Here is a 12,765-nt window from a genome sequence, read left to right on the forward strand (position 1 = left end):
AGTGCCAGAGATCCCCAGGTCAGCAAGAGATGATAGTAGAATAGAGTGATCAACAGTGTCAAAGGCAGCAGAGAGGTCGAGGAGAATTAGGACAGAGGAGAGAGAGGCAGCTCGGGCACACTTAAGTGAGTTGGTGACAGAGAGAAGGGCGGTTTCAGTGGAGTGAGCAGAGCGGAAGCCAGATTGGAGAGGGTCAAGCAGAGAGTGGTTGGACAGGAAAGCAGAGAGCTGGCGGTGTACAGTCCGCTCGAGGGTTTTGGAGAGGAAGGGTAGGAGGGAGACAGGACGGTAGCTCTGGAGGGAGGTGGGGTCGAGGGTAGGTTTTTTGAGGAGGGGAGTGATAGTTAATAAAGGTAAGCCTGCATTCTCACAAGTGTTCAGCAGTTACCAAGAGTTTTTATAGCCTGGTTTTATCCAGAAAAAAAAAAGATTTGAAGCCTTGAATTTTATATAGTTACCTGGTATGAGAACCCTAATGTAGTTTATTAACCCAGTTTAGACTAGTGAATCAGTATTTAAACCCAAGCCCCCTTATTGCAGGCACGTGTTGAGAGGTTAATATCCTGAGTGTGATGGAAGAGTGCAGGGAGTTATTTCAGCTTGTAGCAGGAAGAACGGCCCATTGTCTGCTTCCTGTTTATAAGAAGCTGGCTGCCAGAGGAGCTGCCCGCTGCAGGGTAGTGTTCGACTCGCTGGCCTGTTCGACTCGCTGGCCTGGCACGACGGGCGCTGGATGGGTAGCTTGGAGTCACCCCACCTCTCCTTGTGATTTAAGATTGTTGTCTTTACAAATGCCACTTAAACAAATTGTCTTCCTCTCTTGTAAGCACATTGTTGAAACGGACACACACACAGCTGTCTTAAGAATTTAACAAGTTATTAGACTGCAGAGAATTACAAAAAAAAGTGACATTTACCCAAGATAATTACAAAGAAGGATGTGAAATTGTACTTGACTGCAACAATATTTTGTTTGGCAGAAGCTTAAAACAAACACATAACAGCAATGGTACACTGAGTCCATGTGAGAAGATTACATATTCATTCTTATCTATGTCCTTCATGGAGATAATATATATATATATATATATATATATATATATATATATATATATATATATATATATTTATTATTATTATTATTATTATTATTATTATTATTATTATTATTATTTATTTCTTAGCAGACGCCCTTATCCAGGGCGACTTACAATCGTAAGCAAATACATTTCAAGTGTTACAATACAAGTAATACAATAAGAGCAAGAAATACAATAACTTTTGTTCAAGCAAAGTACAAGTGTGACAAACCACAATTCAATAATACAGCAGATAATAGTGATAGTTACATCAGGATATGATTAAATAGTGATAGTTACATCAGGATGTGATTAAATACAAAGTACTACAGGTTAAACACTTGGCAGATTACAGTGTGTGTGTATATATGTGTATATATATATATATATATATATATATATATATATATATATATATATATATATAAATAAATATCCATGAAGGAGATGTGTGTGTGTTTCCTGTACTCCCTTGGATAGATTTTCAAGCATTTCAAATGCTTTCCTCCCCATCTCTCGAGTTTGGGACCCCTCCCCCAGTGGTCATGGTCTCGGGTCCCAGACTACCAGCCTCTCAACTCCTTCCTGGATGGGATTGGGATTTCTTTTATTTTTGTTCTCGTTCTCATTTTTGACAAACAGCTGGTGAGAGCTGGCCTACCTCAGACCTCAAACGTGAGTTCAGAATAATCCCCCAAACAAATTGACCTTAATTGCTCAAAGATGTTGGTAATTGAAAAAATATTTCAGATTTTGGTTGCTTGACGTGTTTTTACAAAAGTTCAACACGGCTCGAGAGATCTAAATAACTTGCAGCTGTTTGGTCCAATGAACATTTGTTAGCAAAATGCTGGAAAATCGCCACGTTCTACAAGGGGGGGAAATAAACAAGTATATCCTTTTAAAACCCTCTGCACAGTTTCGATTACGTCTGGTGCGGTTTTGCAAAGTATTATGACTTCACCAACGTCCTAGGTTACACTGTACTGTCATGTAAATGGATGGAACATTTGTGACATGCTTTGCAATGTGATATATATATTAACTGCCTGGCTCATGTCACTTTGCTGTTTATGCAGTAAGTGAGAGGTGCTAAATGCAGGTTTAGCAAATTATCTTAGTTAATATACCTGGAATTCATTGGTATTTGAACAGGTGCCCTGCAGGCAGGTTGAAAATGTGTAGATGGCTCCCAACGCGCCAAGCTGAGAGCTGAGTTGCTTTAGAGCCAGTCTGGGCTGACCCTGTGTCGAATCACAGCCCTGAAAAAAGTGCATGGGTTTGGAGTGCTGTGCACCACATGACACACTTTCATACCGTCTGGTATAGGTCTAAGTAAATACATGATGTGTTTTCATAAAGCTTATTACCTCGTCCCAAGGAGATCCCTGTGCCGTTCCATCAGAATGTGCTGATGTAATTTAGGTTGTGTGTGTGTGTGTGTGTGTGTGTGTCATCCCCTCCCCTGGGTTCTAATTCAGCCAGTCAGCTGTGGAATCTTTAGGAGCTGTTGGAGGAGAGTTCATCCAATTCACCACCCTATTCACACTACTTCAATAATGCACAACCATCACACAAACAAAAAATAAAAAAAAATATGTAATATAATATATATTTGTGAATGGCAGTTATGCATTGTTTCAACACATGTTGAACCTACTTTATCTAGGTAGTGTGGATCAGGTATGAATGATCTGGAGAACACATTTATCATGAAATTGATTTTGTTATACTCTGGGCAAAGGTTAGTGACACATTTGAACCCAGTACCCCAGGGGTGCAGGACTCCCACACTTGAACTCAGTACCCCAGGGGTGCAGGACTCTCACACTTGAACCCAGTACCCCAGGGGTGCAGGACTCCCTCGTGACACCTGGATATCGATAATGGCTCTCTTTTTTTTTTTTTTTCTTTTTCTTGCAGAGCTGTCAGTACTCCTGGGTCTAATCAGAAGGTAAGAAGATGATTTTGTTGTTTTTGAAAGGGTTTATGAGCACTGCTTTAACAGCTGTTGAATTGCAGATCCATTTATTTCCATGCATTCTGTCATAAAGTTGCATGCCGTACGGGTGGACATGCTTCAGATATAACCCCCCCCCCATAAAAAATGTAAGCAATAAGTCACACTGGATCTGTGTGTTAATGGCCTGGGTGCCCGTGCTTCATTTTGAATGTTGACAGCAGTGGCAAGGTGGTGGTAAGTGTCTGTTATTAAATGTGTTCTAAAGGAATTTGTGGCATCGGTCTAACTGTGCTCAATAAAATGTAGGAGACATGATGGTTCAGTATATTGTTAGTCCTTTTAATATCCTGCAGAATCATCAGTTGTTAAAGCCTTGCTCACTCTGTTGGGTTGCAAGTGCAATTCTGACTGCCTTTGTGACTGACTGACTGTCCCAGATTCCACTGTGCGGCTGGTGCTGTGCTGTTTGCTCTTAAATAAATGAGTTCAACTTCGGGAAACGATGATCGGGGTTGCTGTAAAAACATAAAACTGTACACTTTCCATGAAATAAAACTGCACACAGCGGACCTTTTCAACGTGAAACTTGCCCTTGGTCTGGGGTAACTCCTTGCCGCACATGCTCTGGTTTATGCACAGTGCAGTGCTGAGGGATATTTGCATGTTTTGGCGCTGCTTATTTGTGAATAAGTGGGATAGTGGCTCTGTTCTCTGCAGTGAATGTGAGCCTAGGAAGTGCATCGTTACTGTATTTTTAGTTTTATTTCCCACTCTGTGTATAAATCAATGCTTGTGTCTCTTTTTGTGGTGAGGTATGAGTTTTCATTTACCACATGACTGTAAAAGCTAAAATAGATTGGAACAGTTGGAAATTCACTCACCACACATGCATAAACACGCAGGCGCACACACAAGAATGTGACATGCTCTCTCTTTCTTTTTCTTTTTTTTTTTTTGGGGGGGGGGGAATCATTAGTTTGCCTCACATAAAACATTTATCAAGTCATTAACTTTTAAAAGCATGAAATGAATTCCCAGAAGGTAGTCTCAGAATATTAACGCTCCCATATACCACAGAAACAGCAGTTAAAATTATTTCCAGATGTGTTGGAGCTCCATCTTGTGGGGATTCGCTGCTATTGCCAGCAAACCCTTTTCTAAATGTTTTCCAAAGAAATGTAAAAAAAAAAAAAAATAGCGCTGTAGCTCTCTTGCTGTGGCAGTGAGGTTCTGTAAGGTTTGCATGCAGTGTTCTAGAACCCTCGCACTCACTGATTGGGCAGCGTTTCAAGTTAAATATTTATAGAGGAGATGGGTGTGTACACAACACCCAAGCAGGGGCAGGGGTGAGGGGAGACTGAGGGACCGAGAGAGCGGTTTGAGGTGGGTGTTAGCGAAGGGGTTTTTAATGAATATTTGTATTTAATTGCATTTCATTATTGGAATTTATTCAAATGTAAAAATGGGCGTATGCAAGTGAATCTGGGCCGGCATGTCTGGTCTTCCTGCCTCTAACTGCATGCTATTTGCTGTGGTTGGTTTTGCTGTATGTTGTGTGTTTGTTTCTCACTCAGGACTCGCTTGCCGCTGCCTCGCCTCAGCCCAGGTATTCGTTTGCTCCCAGCATGTCTCTTAATAAGATGGCCCGTCCCTTTGGTGCCGGGGGAGGCTCTGGCAACTCGAAATCTGGGCCGGTCACCAAACCAGTGTCCTATGTCCCCACGGCGGCGAAATTGAACCCCAGCTCCCAGGGAGCTGTCAGTGTGCTGCAGCAACACAATGGGTAGGTCGATGGGCACTTTGTTCACCGGAAGCTACTGTCTTAGGAGGGTTGCTGTGAACAGTGAAGACTGATATGTTGGGGGTATATGTTCAGCAGTGACTGCTTACATTTAGCACAGTATGTTTCATTTGAGAAGTAAATGACCTTGGAAAGGTATTGGAAGGCAGCACAAAATCATCATCATCATCGATTTACAGAGCAAAACATTCCTAAGGGTATTGCAGGCGTCATTATTTTCACCTGTCTTTGGAAGAGTAGATTTACCTGCACCGCTACACCGAGACCATGAGGGTTTCATTGTGGAAGACAGAAAGGAAAGAAGGTACAACTTAAGTGTGCAAGTTGTCGAGTTACTACTATACATATTTTGACATAGAAAAATAAAAAAATGCATTGTGGAAAGTAACTGAAAACAATAATTTCATACATATATATCTAAAAAGCCTTGGGGGGAAAAAAAACGTGATTTACATGCAACTCTAAAAATAAGCACCTACCTGCCTGTCTCATGGTGTGGATGCTTTAGTTTGCTAGCACAAATTTTACTTTGGGGTAGATTTATGGGGTCTCCTGTGAGGGGATTACAGTGCCCTGGGTTAAACCAGAGAGTGTTGGATGGATGTCTTGTGTGAGGGGATTACAGTGCCCTGGGTTAAACCACAGGGTGTTGGATGGATGTCTACTTGGTGCTGCCCATATTTTGTTACCTGCATCATGGTGTGTGTGTGTGTGTTTGTGTTTTTTTCTTTTTTGCCCACTGTTCCTCTCCAACCACCAGAGAGCAAGTGGATTGCTGTTTAGAGTGTATAATCTGATCCCACATCTGATTCTCCTCTACCTCCTCTCCACTTTTGAGATTCTTTATTCCACCCCCTGGTGTGTTTGTGTCATGTCTGTACAATACACATAAACACTGTTGTGTGCCAGTGGAAACGCTGCACAGATGGACAGATTTGCCACTGTTATAACTGTCTTAATCCATAAACAAAGAGAACTGGTCGTGTGGCATCCCTTAAAGAGACAGGACTGCCGTGCCGTAGCTGGGTGCGTTTGGCAAGACACGTCAATCCCCTGTCCTCCGCGCCGTGCAGACAGGAAAGGGTTAAACATGAGGTACGGTTGCTGCAAGTGTGCTGAAGCTGTTTTTAGTCGTACACACACACACACACTCTCTCTCTCCTCCTCATTCCCCCTTGAAATGTGCTGACGGATCAGCACTGCTTTTACTGCAGGCGAGGGTGCAGGATTACCGCACAGCCTTACTAGGAGGGGGAATTATCCTGAGCTAAATCTGTCCAGAGCGTTCGAGTTACAGGCAGGGCTCCTGGGTTACACTGCCTCTCAGGCCAGGTGGAAACTGCTGTTGTACAGAACCTCCCCTCTGGGCACTTGAAACCCCCTCCCCTCCTCATTAGACTTTGCGTGGAGACAAGGGGTGGGCTGGGGGTGGAGCAGCATCAAACTGACTTTTATTTATTTATTTTTTTGGCCGGACAAGTGAAAAGTGAAATTAGAATTGATTTCATATCTCTTGTATTAAAAGTGCAGTTTTCCCTATCCTTCATTTGCCTGTATTTCTGTGGGCTAGTGGATGTTTTAAAAAGTTTGTAATTTGGAGCACACCAGTGCAGTGTGTGTGTGCTCAACTCCCAAGGCGGCTCCAAGCCTCCCTCTGCTTGCCGACCTGCATTAAATCAATTTTTTCTTTAACCATAGATATTTGTTGATGAAAATTCCTTCCATGGACTCTAGTGCAGCTGGCTGTGTCCATGTCTCCCCATTATATAATGATCTCGGTGTCTGGTGATATATTTTCAAAGAAGAAACAGCAAAGTTGAAATGGTGAAAATATGTAAAGCATTTGCTTCGGGGGGAAAACCTGAGTTTTTTTAAAATCCTTTTCAAAGCCATGCGTTTGGACAAGGATGAGTTATGCAGATCAATGCTACCGTTTCAGCGCATTAAAACTAAATGAAAGCTAACCAAGTCAATAAAATATCAGGACTAAGTAGCGATGCTTGCCACTAATGTCTCGTCATATTGCACCAAGCATGTTCTGCTTTCCTGCATCAGAAAAGCAACCTGCATGCTGTCTTGAAGTGTTTAATGCATACATCTCTTCCTTTGCTGTAAACTGATCTCTCTCTCTCTCTCTCTCTCTCTCTCTCTCTCTCTCTCTCTTTCTCTTTCATATCCCTGCAGATGGAGTCTCTTGACAAGTCAGTAAGCCTTTTCTGTCATTTTGCAATAATTATTGATGGTTACATTTCTCCTCCAGGGATAGCAAATTGAATTTGTTGTTCGTCTGTTTTGCAGTTTGTCACTTTCTGCAGGGATGCCTTTATTGCAGTGCTGTCAGGACCGGAGAACTGAATCATTCTTTTTCATTTACTCAAATATTGTTTGACTATCTTTCTACTTTTTTTTTTTTCCTTCAACACCCACATTGCTGCTGAAATTGTGAGGTAGATGGCCCTGTCTAATGGCAATGTCACAAAATCAGGCTATCCAATCAAATTCACTGCAGCGAGCATTCCTCGAGCTCCCAATCAGTAATAGTTTCAGTCAGATCAGATAAGAAGTGCATGCTGTGTGCCGCTGACCCCAGGATCAACACTGTATTTGTTTTCTAGCACCATTGCAAGGCTGAACCCTGCTGCAGTGCCAGCCTTCTCATTGCTCTCTCTCTCTCTCTCTCTCTGTCTGTCTGTCTCACTCTTTCTTCAGTGCCCTCATCAGTAGTTCCAAGGGGCAGCACCCCCTGCTCTCTGAAGGCACGTTCTTTGATGAACTCTACCCAGAGTCCAAGTAAGAGCAGGGCACCCGCCAGGCCAGCCTGCTGCTGCTCTCGTCTTGCTAACAGCCAGTTTTCTCAGATTAGCCCTTTTCAGCTGTGGATTAGGGGGATGCGCTATGAGCTTCAATGCATTAGGCGTGAGGTCTGATTCACACCTGATTTGTGGGCTGCAAAGGCCTTGAGATGTTTCTATGAACAATGTGATTGTGGTTGTAACATTTGAATGTGAAGGAGCGTCTGACAGGCATTTATCAGAAATGGACTCAGGTTGTACCTCACACGAAATAAGTGTTGGCATGGAGAACACAGCAGCTTCAGTGTTTAGTATCCCTCCCCCCTTCCACGTTGTGTTTATGATGGGGATTGTGACATGCATTCCTCCGTGTGTTGCATGCAGCTAATTGAAGGGCACATGATCTAGTTCAGATGTTCCTCATTGGTTAGGAGTTCTGCATGGGCAGTATTAGGGTTACAGCACCCTCTGCTGTTGCTACACTGGAATCTGCATTGTAGTAAAGCATGACATGACAGTGGATTTTTCTGCAGCATGCTTTGTGTGTGTTTGTCAAGAGTGATCATTAAGCTTTTTAGAAAATGTGGATATGGTTTGGTATGTGAACTTTAACTAGTGTTTTATGCCTGGTCACTAACTTTTACCCAGGATTTTTCAAGTGAAATTTAAAAGCGCTTGCCAGTTTGTAAGGTTCACATAGAATTAGGAGGCTAGCATTTTTTTTTTTTTGCTTTTAAATTCATTTTAGACATTTTGTTTAATTATTGCATAGGCTGTTCTAGATTGTCGCAGTATGGAGGTAACATCAAGTTAGCCGTTCCCTGAGGCTGTCTAATGCAGTGGCCTCTGCATGGCTTTGTGTGTGTGTGCGATTCGAGAGAGAGAGATGGAAACACTAACCTCTACCCCTCCTCCTCTCCACCACACATCCACCTGAAGGCACTCCCTGCGGATGGACCAGGTGACTTGCAATTTGTCCAACGACTCTAGCAAAAAGAGGCTGATGGAGGACACACAGGACTGGCAACCTCGCACTGGCACCACCCAGTCCCGGTCCTTCCGAATGCTTGCCCAGCTCACAGGCACCGAGTTCAGTAAGTCAGGCAGAGGAGATCAGGGCGGGCACGGCTGTTCTGGTAAAGGCAGGGGGTGGGGAGGAGAGGCTTGAGCGAGTCTTGCACTCTAGACTATATCCACGGTCCCTCTTGGAGCGCCACGTAATGCGCTTGTGTTTTTTATAATGAACTGGCTGCTGTAATTGCAGCTCCAGGCTGTGTGTGTGGCACATTGGAGGAGAGTTTTCTCAGGGCTTTGGAGCTGACTAGCATACCATACTATGAAAAATAAAACAATGTTTCATAACATTGTAATTAATTCATTCTAGGACGGAGGCAACAGAAAGTTATGCAGTTATTATAAAATGATACTTCCCAGATTCTCCTTGCCTGGGGTGATGAAATGGAAATAAACTTAGGGAGCTAATCCAATCAGGAGACTGCTATGTACTCTCCATGCACATTAACATTGTGGATTTAACTGCACTGGATGTTTTAGACAGAACTCTCTCTTCTTCTTTTTTTTTTTTTTTTTTTTTTCCTCCATTCTGTAATACAACCTTGAAAAAAGCATGAAGGTCGTGTTAGATGGTCTGTTACAATACCAGAATATCTTGGTCTATAGATCACACTTTTTAAAATTGTGATACTGAGGTTTATACAGCTTTTGTGCTGTGATGTGGAGTGGAGTGGAGCAGAGTCTGGATTTAGTTTAGTCAGGCTGATTTCAAAATGGTGTTTTGGGGGGTGCTGACGCATATCTCTCCTCTCTCTTGGCCCTCAGTGCAGGATCCTGATGATGAGAACCTAAAAAGGTCCCGGTAAGCCGACTGTGTGTGTGCGTGTGCGTGCATTCAACCCTAAATACCCGTCCGACTTGGAAGTGTGCTTTACATTCAGTCGTAACTTGGATAGATTTGGCTGTTAAGGGTGGGCTAAAACCTTTTGTTAAATTAAACTAACATTTTGTGATGTTTGTGTGGCATCATAACCTATTATCTAGAAAACAATAGTTTGGTGTGTCTTTAAAATCCTAGAACTCTTTTGTATTTTTACTGAAACTCATCTGTTGCTGTTGGAGGTAATAGAGCTCGTTTTGTCCATTCGTGCTTACTGCTCCCTGTGGATGGTAGAACGACCCGTTCACCCAGTTGCATGCTTGAGAGTGGTAGACTGTCTGTCTTCTGCATCAGATTTCTGCAACACTTTTTCTCTCTTTGCCTTGTGTTTCTGTTTCTTTTTAATACTGTCCCTTTTTCTTTCTCCTGTCCCTTTTTTTCTTTCTGTGCTCACCTTCCAGGGAAAAGTTCCTCACAGAAATCAAGAGCCCGCGTTATGCCCGGCTGCGTGACTGGCACCACGAGCGCTCTGCCCGCTCCCTCAATATCTAAACCCGAGCGCTGCGCATTGACAACCACAGAACAAAAACACGTCTAACACAATTCATTAAAAAAAAAAAAAAAAAACCACATAGTCAGACCCGGGAGAGGATTGCAGTTTCACTCTGGCCTAGCTCCCCAGGCTAAGCAGACACCTGAATACTGAGCCCAACGACAGATACTCCTAAACAAGAGCAAGGAAATGTGATGAATTCGCTAGTCAAGTAGCTCTGCATCCCAGTGTAACGCACACCTGTAAGGAGTGCTGTAGCGCAGTAAGCTGTAATAAAGAGAGAGCTTTTTATGTGTGTGTGTTGTTTTTCTCTTCTGATTTTATCCTCTGGACACCTTTTGAATGACACTACCTGTTTTCACTCTCTGTATACTAAACAGTTTAGTTTTTATGTTTTCATTTGCTGGTCTTTCATCCTTGTGTTCTCCTTTTGGAAGACTAACTTGGTTTTTGATGCTCTTTTCTGCATTTACAAATACATGAACTATTCACAACTCCTGGATTTTTGAAAGCTTGGTTTGTTTATTTATTTATTTAATTTATTTTATTGGTGATTCAAATCCGATTTCTTACTGGGATGCCTGCGACTACACACTTGCCTTGTACAGTAAACTATGATTGATTTGTTTGCTTATTTTTACCAATAAACGTGTTGCCAGGTGAAGCCCTGGAGATTCCTGTGTTTTCGCAGTGCTTGTGGAAACCAGAAGCAGAGGCATCCTGTCCTCAAATGCACTATAGCAAAACAAGACTTTGATTACGCTGACACACGTCTTAAAAGGGCAAAGAATATGGATGTAATGAGCTATTCTTAGTATTGCATTATCACAGTCTGCAGTGGACCCTCGGTATCCTTCCACTAATCAAAGGGTCTCCTTATTTGACTGGCATTGGTGGCTACCGGCACTTTGTCTGTATGCCCACTCAGTTGTGGGTATGGTGGTCTGGCTTCCAGAGCGGACTTCCAGATCAACAGGAAAATGAATAATGATTTCATGTCAGACAGTTCCATATTTAATTTGAAAAGCTTGGTGCTTTTCATCGAAGGCATTGGGATTATACGGTCGAGGTCCTGCATTGCAAATGGTCTTTTTGTAGTTAATTAAAACACAGTCAGTTTGATTTTTAATGGTAAAGCGTTTCCCCCGAGTTGCTTTTCTAATACTGGCTGCTTTACATTCCCTAAAGGTACTGTAGCTTTAGATGCAGTCACGCACGCTTTCCTACCTTCTTGAGATGATTAAGCTCTGCGTGCAAGCGGGGGGGGGGGGGGGGGGGCATAGACAATTTGAATGCAAATAGACTGCACTCTGGCCCTTGGTCTTGTTAATATTGCATCTTTCCACTTTAAAATCTTGACAAGGGCTTAGTACAAGTTACAACACAGAAACAGAATTTAGTGTTGTCCAGAGACCTCTTAAGTGTGGCTTTGCCTGATGGGAGATGGGATCAGAACTTTAATGAGCAAGTTAATGAAGCTCGCAGTTCACTTCAGTGGCTAATGTAGCTGCAATAGGCATGTGTCGCTGTGGGGGGTGGGGATACAATTAGAGATGAACCAGGCATGCAATCTCCTTATCTTTTTAAGCTGCAATCTGGAAAATAGGAGGCAAGAGAATTTAGAATTGGGTGGGGAGAGCGGGAGCGGTCCTGGAGACTAAAGCACCCGTGTTCATAGACCAGGTAGAGCTTCTCCACTCTGCCCAGAAATGTACCTCAGCCCTGCCCTGGATGGGAATCCCACTGGTCCTGTTTGAGACCACGTGGTTGTTGGCCAGTAAGTCACTGGTTGCTGTACTATAGGCGGGATGAATAGAGATTTTCTCGCCAACTGTAACGCAGTGCAGCTGTCTGCCAGGTTAAAGCTGAGGTGTACGTCTTCATGTGAAGCTGTTTGTCATGCTACATCATGACAAACTTACGGAAATATGGAATGGGGTTTTCCAAACACAACTGCTGCAAATCACTTTTTTTTTTTTTTTAACCCCCACAAAACTGCATTTGCAGTTAGCTGAACACAGTGTGGTAACTCTGTGTGCCTGCGATCTCATTCTGGCAAAGCAAGGTGCGGTTTGTTAGCTGTTGGGGAGGAGGAAGCAGGGCTCTGCATGTGATTAGGCTTACCGCGGATTTCAGAAACAAATCCATTACAAACTGGCACTGAAAAACAAGCAGAGCCTCCTATCAGACTGTAACTTTCCATGTGCCAGAAGGAGAATGAAAGCAATCGCCCAAAACCAACCACATTATTTTCAAATCTGCAGTAATGTGGAAATATCACGTGACAAGTAGGAGCAGGTTTGTGCTTCTGAGAGAGGCAGTTCAGTGTTCCATGGCTTTATTTGACAATAAACCAGTGACAGGTACACGTAAGGACTGAAACATGATCCTTAAGAATGGCAGCAGTTCAATATAAGCAATGTTTCTCAGGTCTGTGCACAGACTAAGTGACGTGCTGTGTTGTGGTATTGTGTGGATGCTGGTGTCATTGTGAGGTAAGTGCTTTTTCACCTCGATGCACATTTTTATAAAAGTACACACATACAATGAATAAAGTTAACTTTAAGCAGGTGGCTGCAAGAAAAGTTTGCTTTGAGGAGGGAGCCTGTCTGTCAAGAACAGCGAGCTCCACACCAACCAACGCTTAATGAACTGAAGTGGAGTGCAGGCTTCCAGTGCCATT

The 12,765-nt window shown here is 43.0% G+C and overlaps 1 protein-coding gene across 1 annotated transcript in view; it reads left to right on the plus strand.

The window, feature by feature from the left end:
• The window catches only part of LOC117431743 (PDZ and LIM domain protein 7-like), a 34,113-nt gene that overhangs the window by 16,757 nt on the left and 4,591 nt on the right, over nt 1-12,765 (plus strand). Inside the window, exons 4-10 of the mRNA XM_058996625.1 lie at nt 3,003-3,033; nt 4,617-4,825; nt 5,917-5,938; nt 7,028-7,044; nt 7,553-7,633; nt 8,575-8,729; nt 9,475-9,511. Of these exons, the coding sequence (XP_058852608.1) occupies nt 3,003-3,033; nt 4,617-4,825; nt 5,917-5,938; nt 7,028-7,044; nt 7,553-7,633; nt 8,575-8,729; nt 9,475-9,511 (552 nt within the window). The remainder of the gene's footprint in view (nt 1-3,002; nt 3,034-4,616; nt 4,826-5,916; nt 5,939-7,027; nt 7,045-7,552; nt 7,634-8,574; nt 8,730-9,474; nt 9,512-12,765) is intronic.

This window comes from Acipenser ruthenus, chromosome 22, assembly GCF_902713425.1.
Source record: "Acipenser ruthenus chromosome 22, fAciRut3.2 maternal haplotype, whole genome shotgun sequence".
NCBI lineage: Eukaryota > Metazoa > Chordata > Actinopteri > Acipenseriformes > Acipenseridae > Acipenser > Acipenser ruthenus.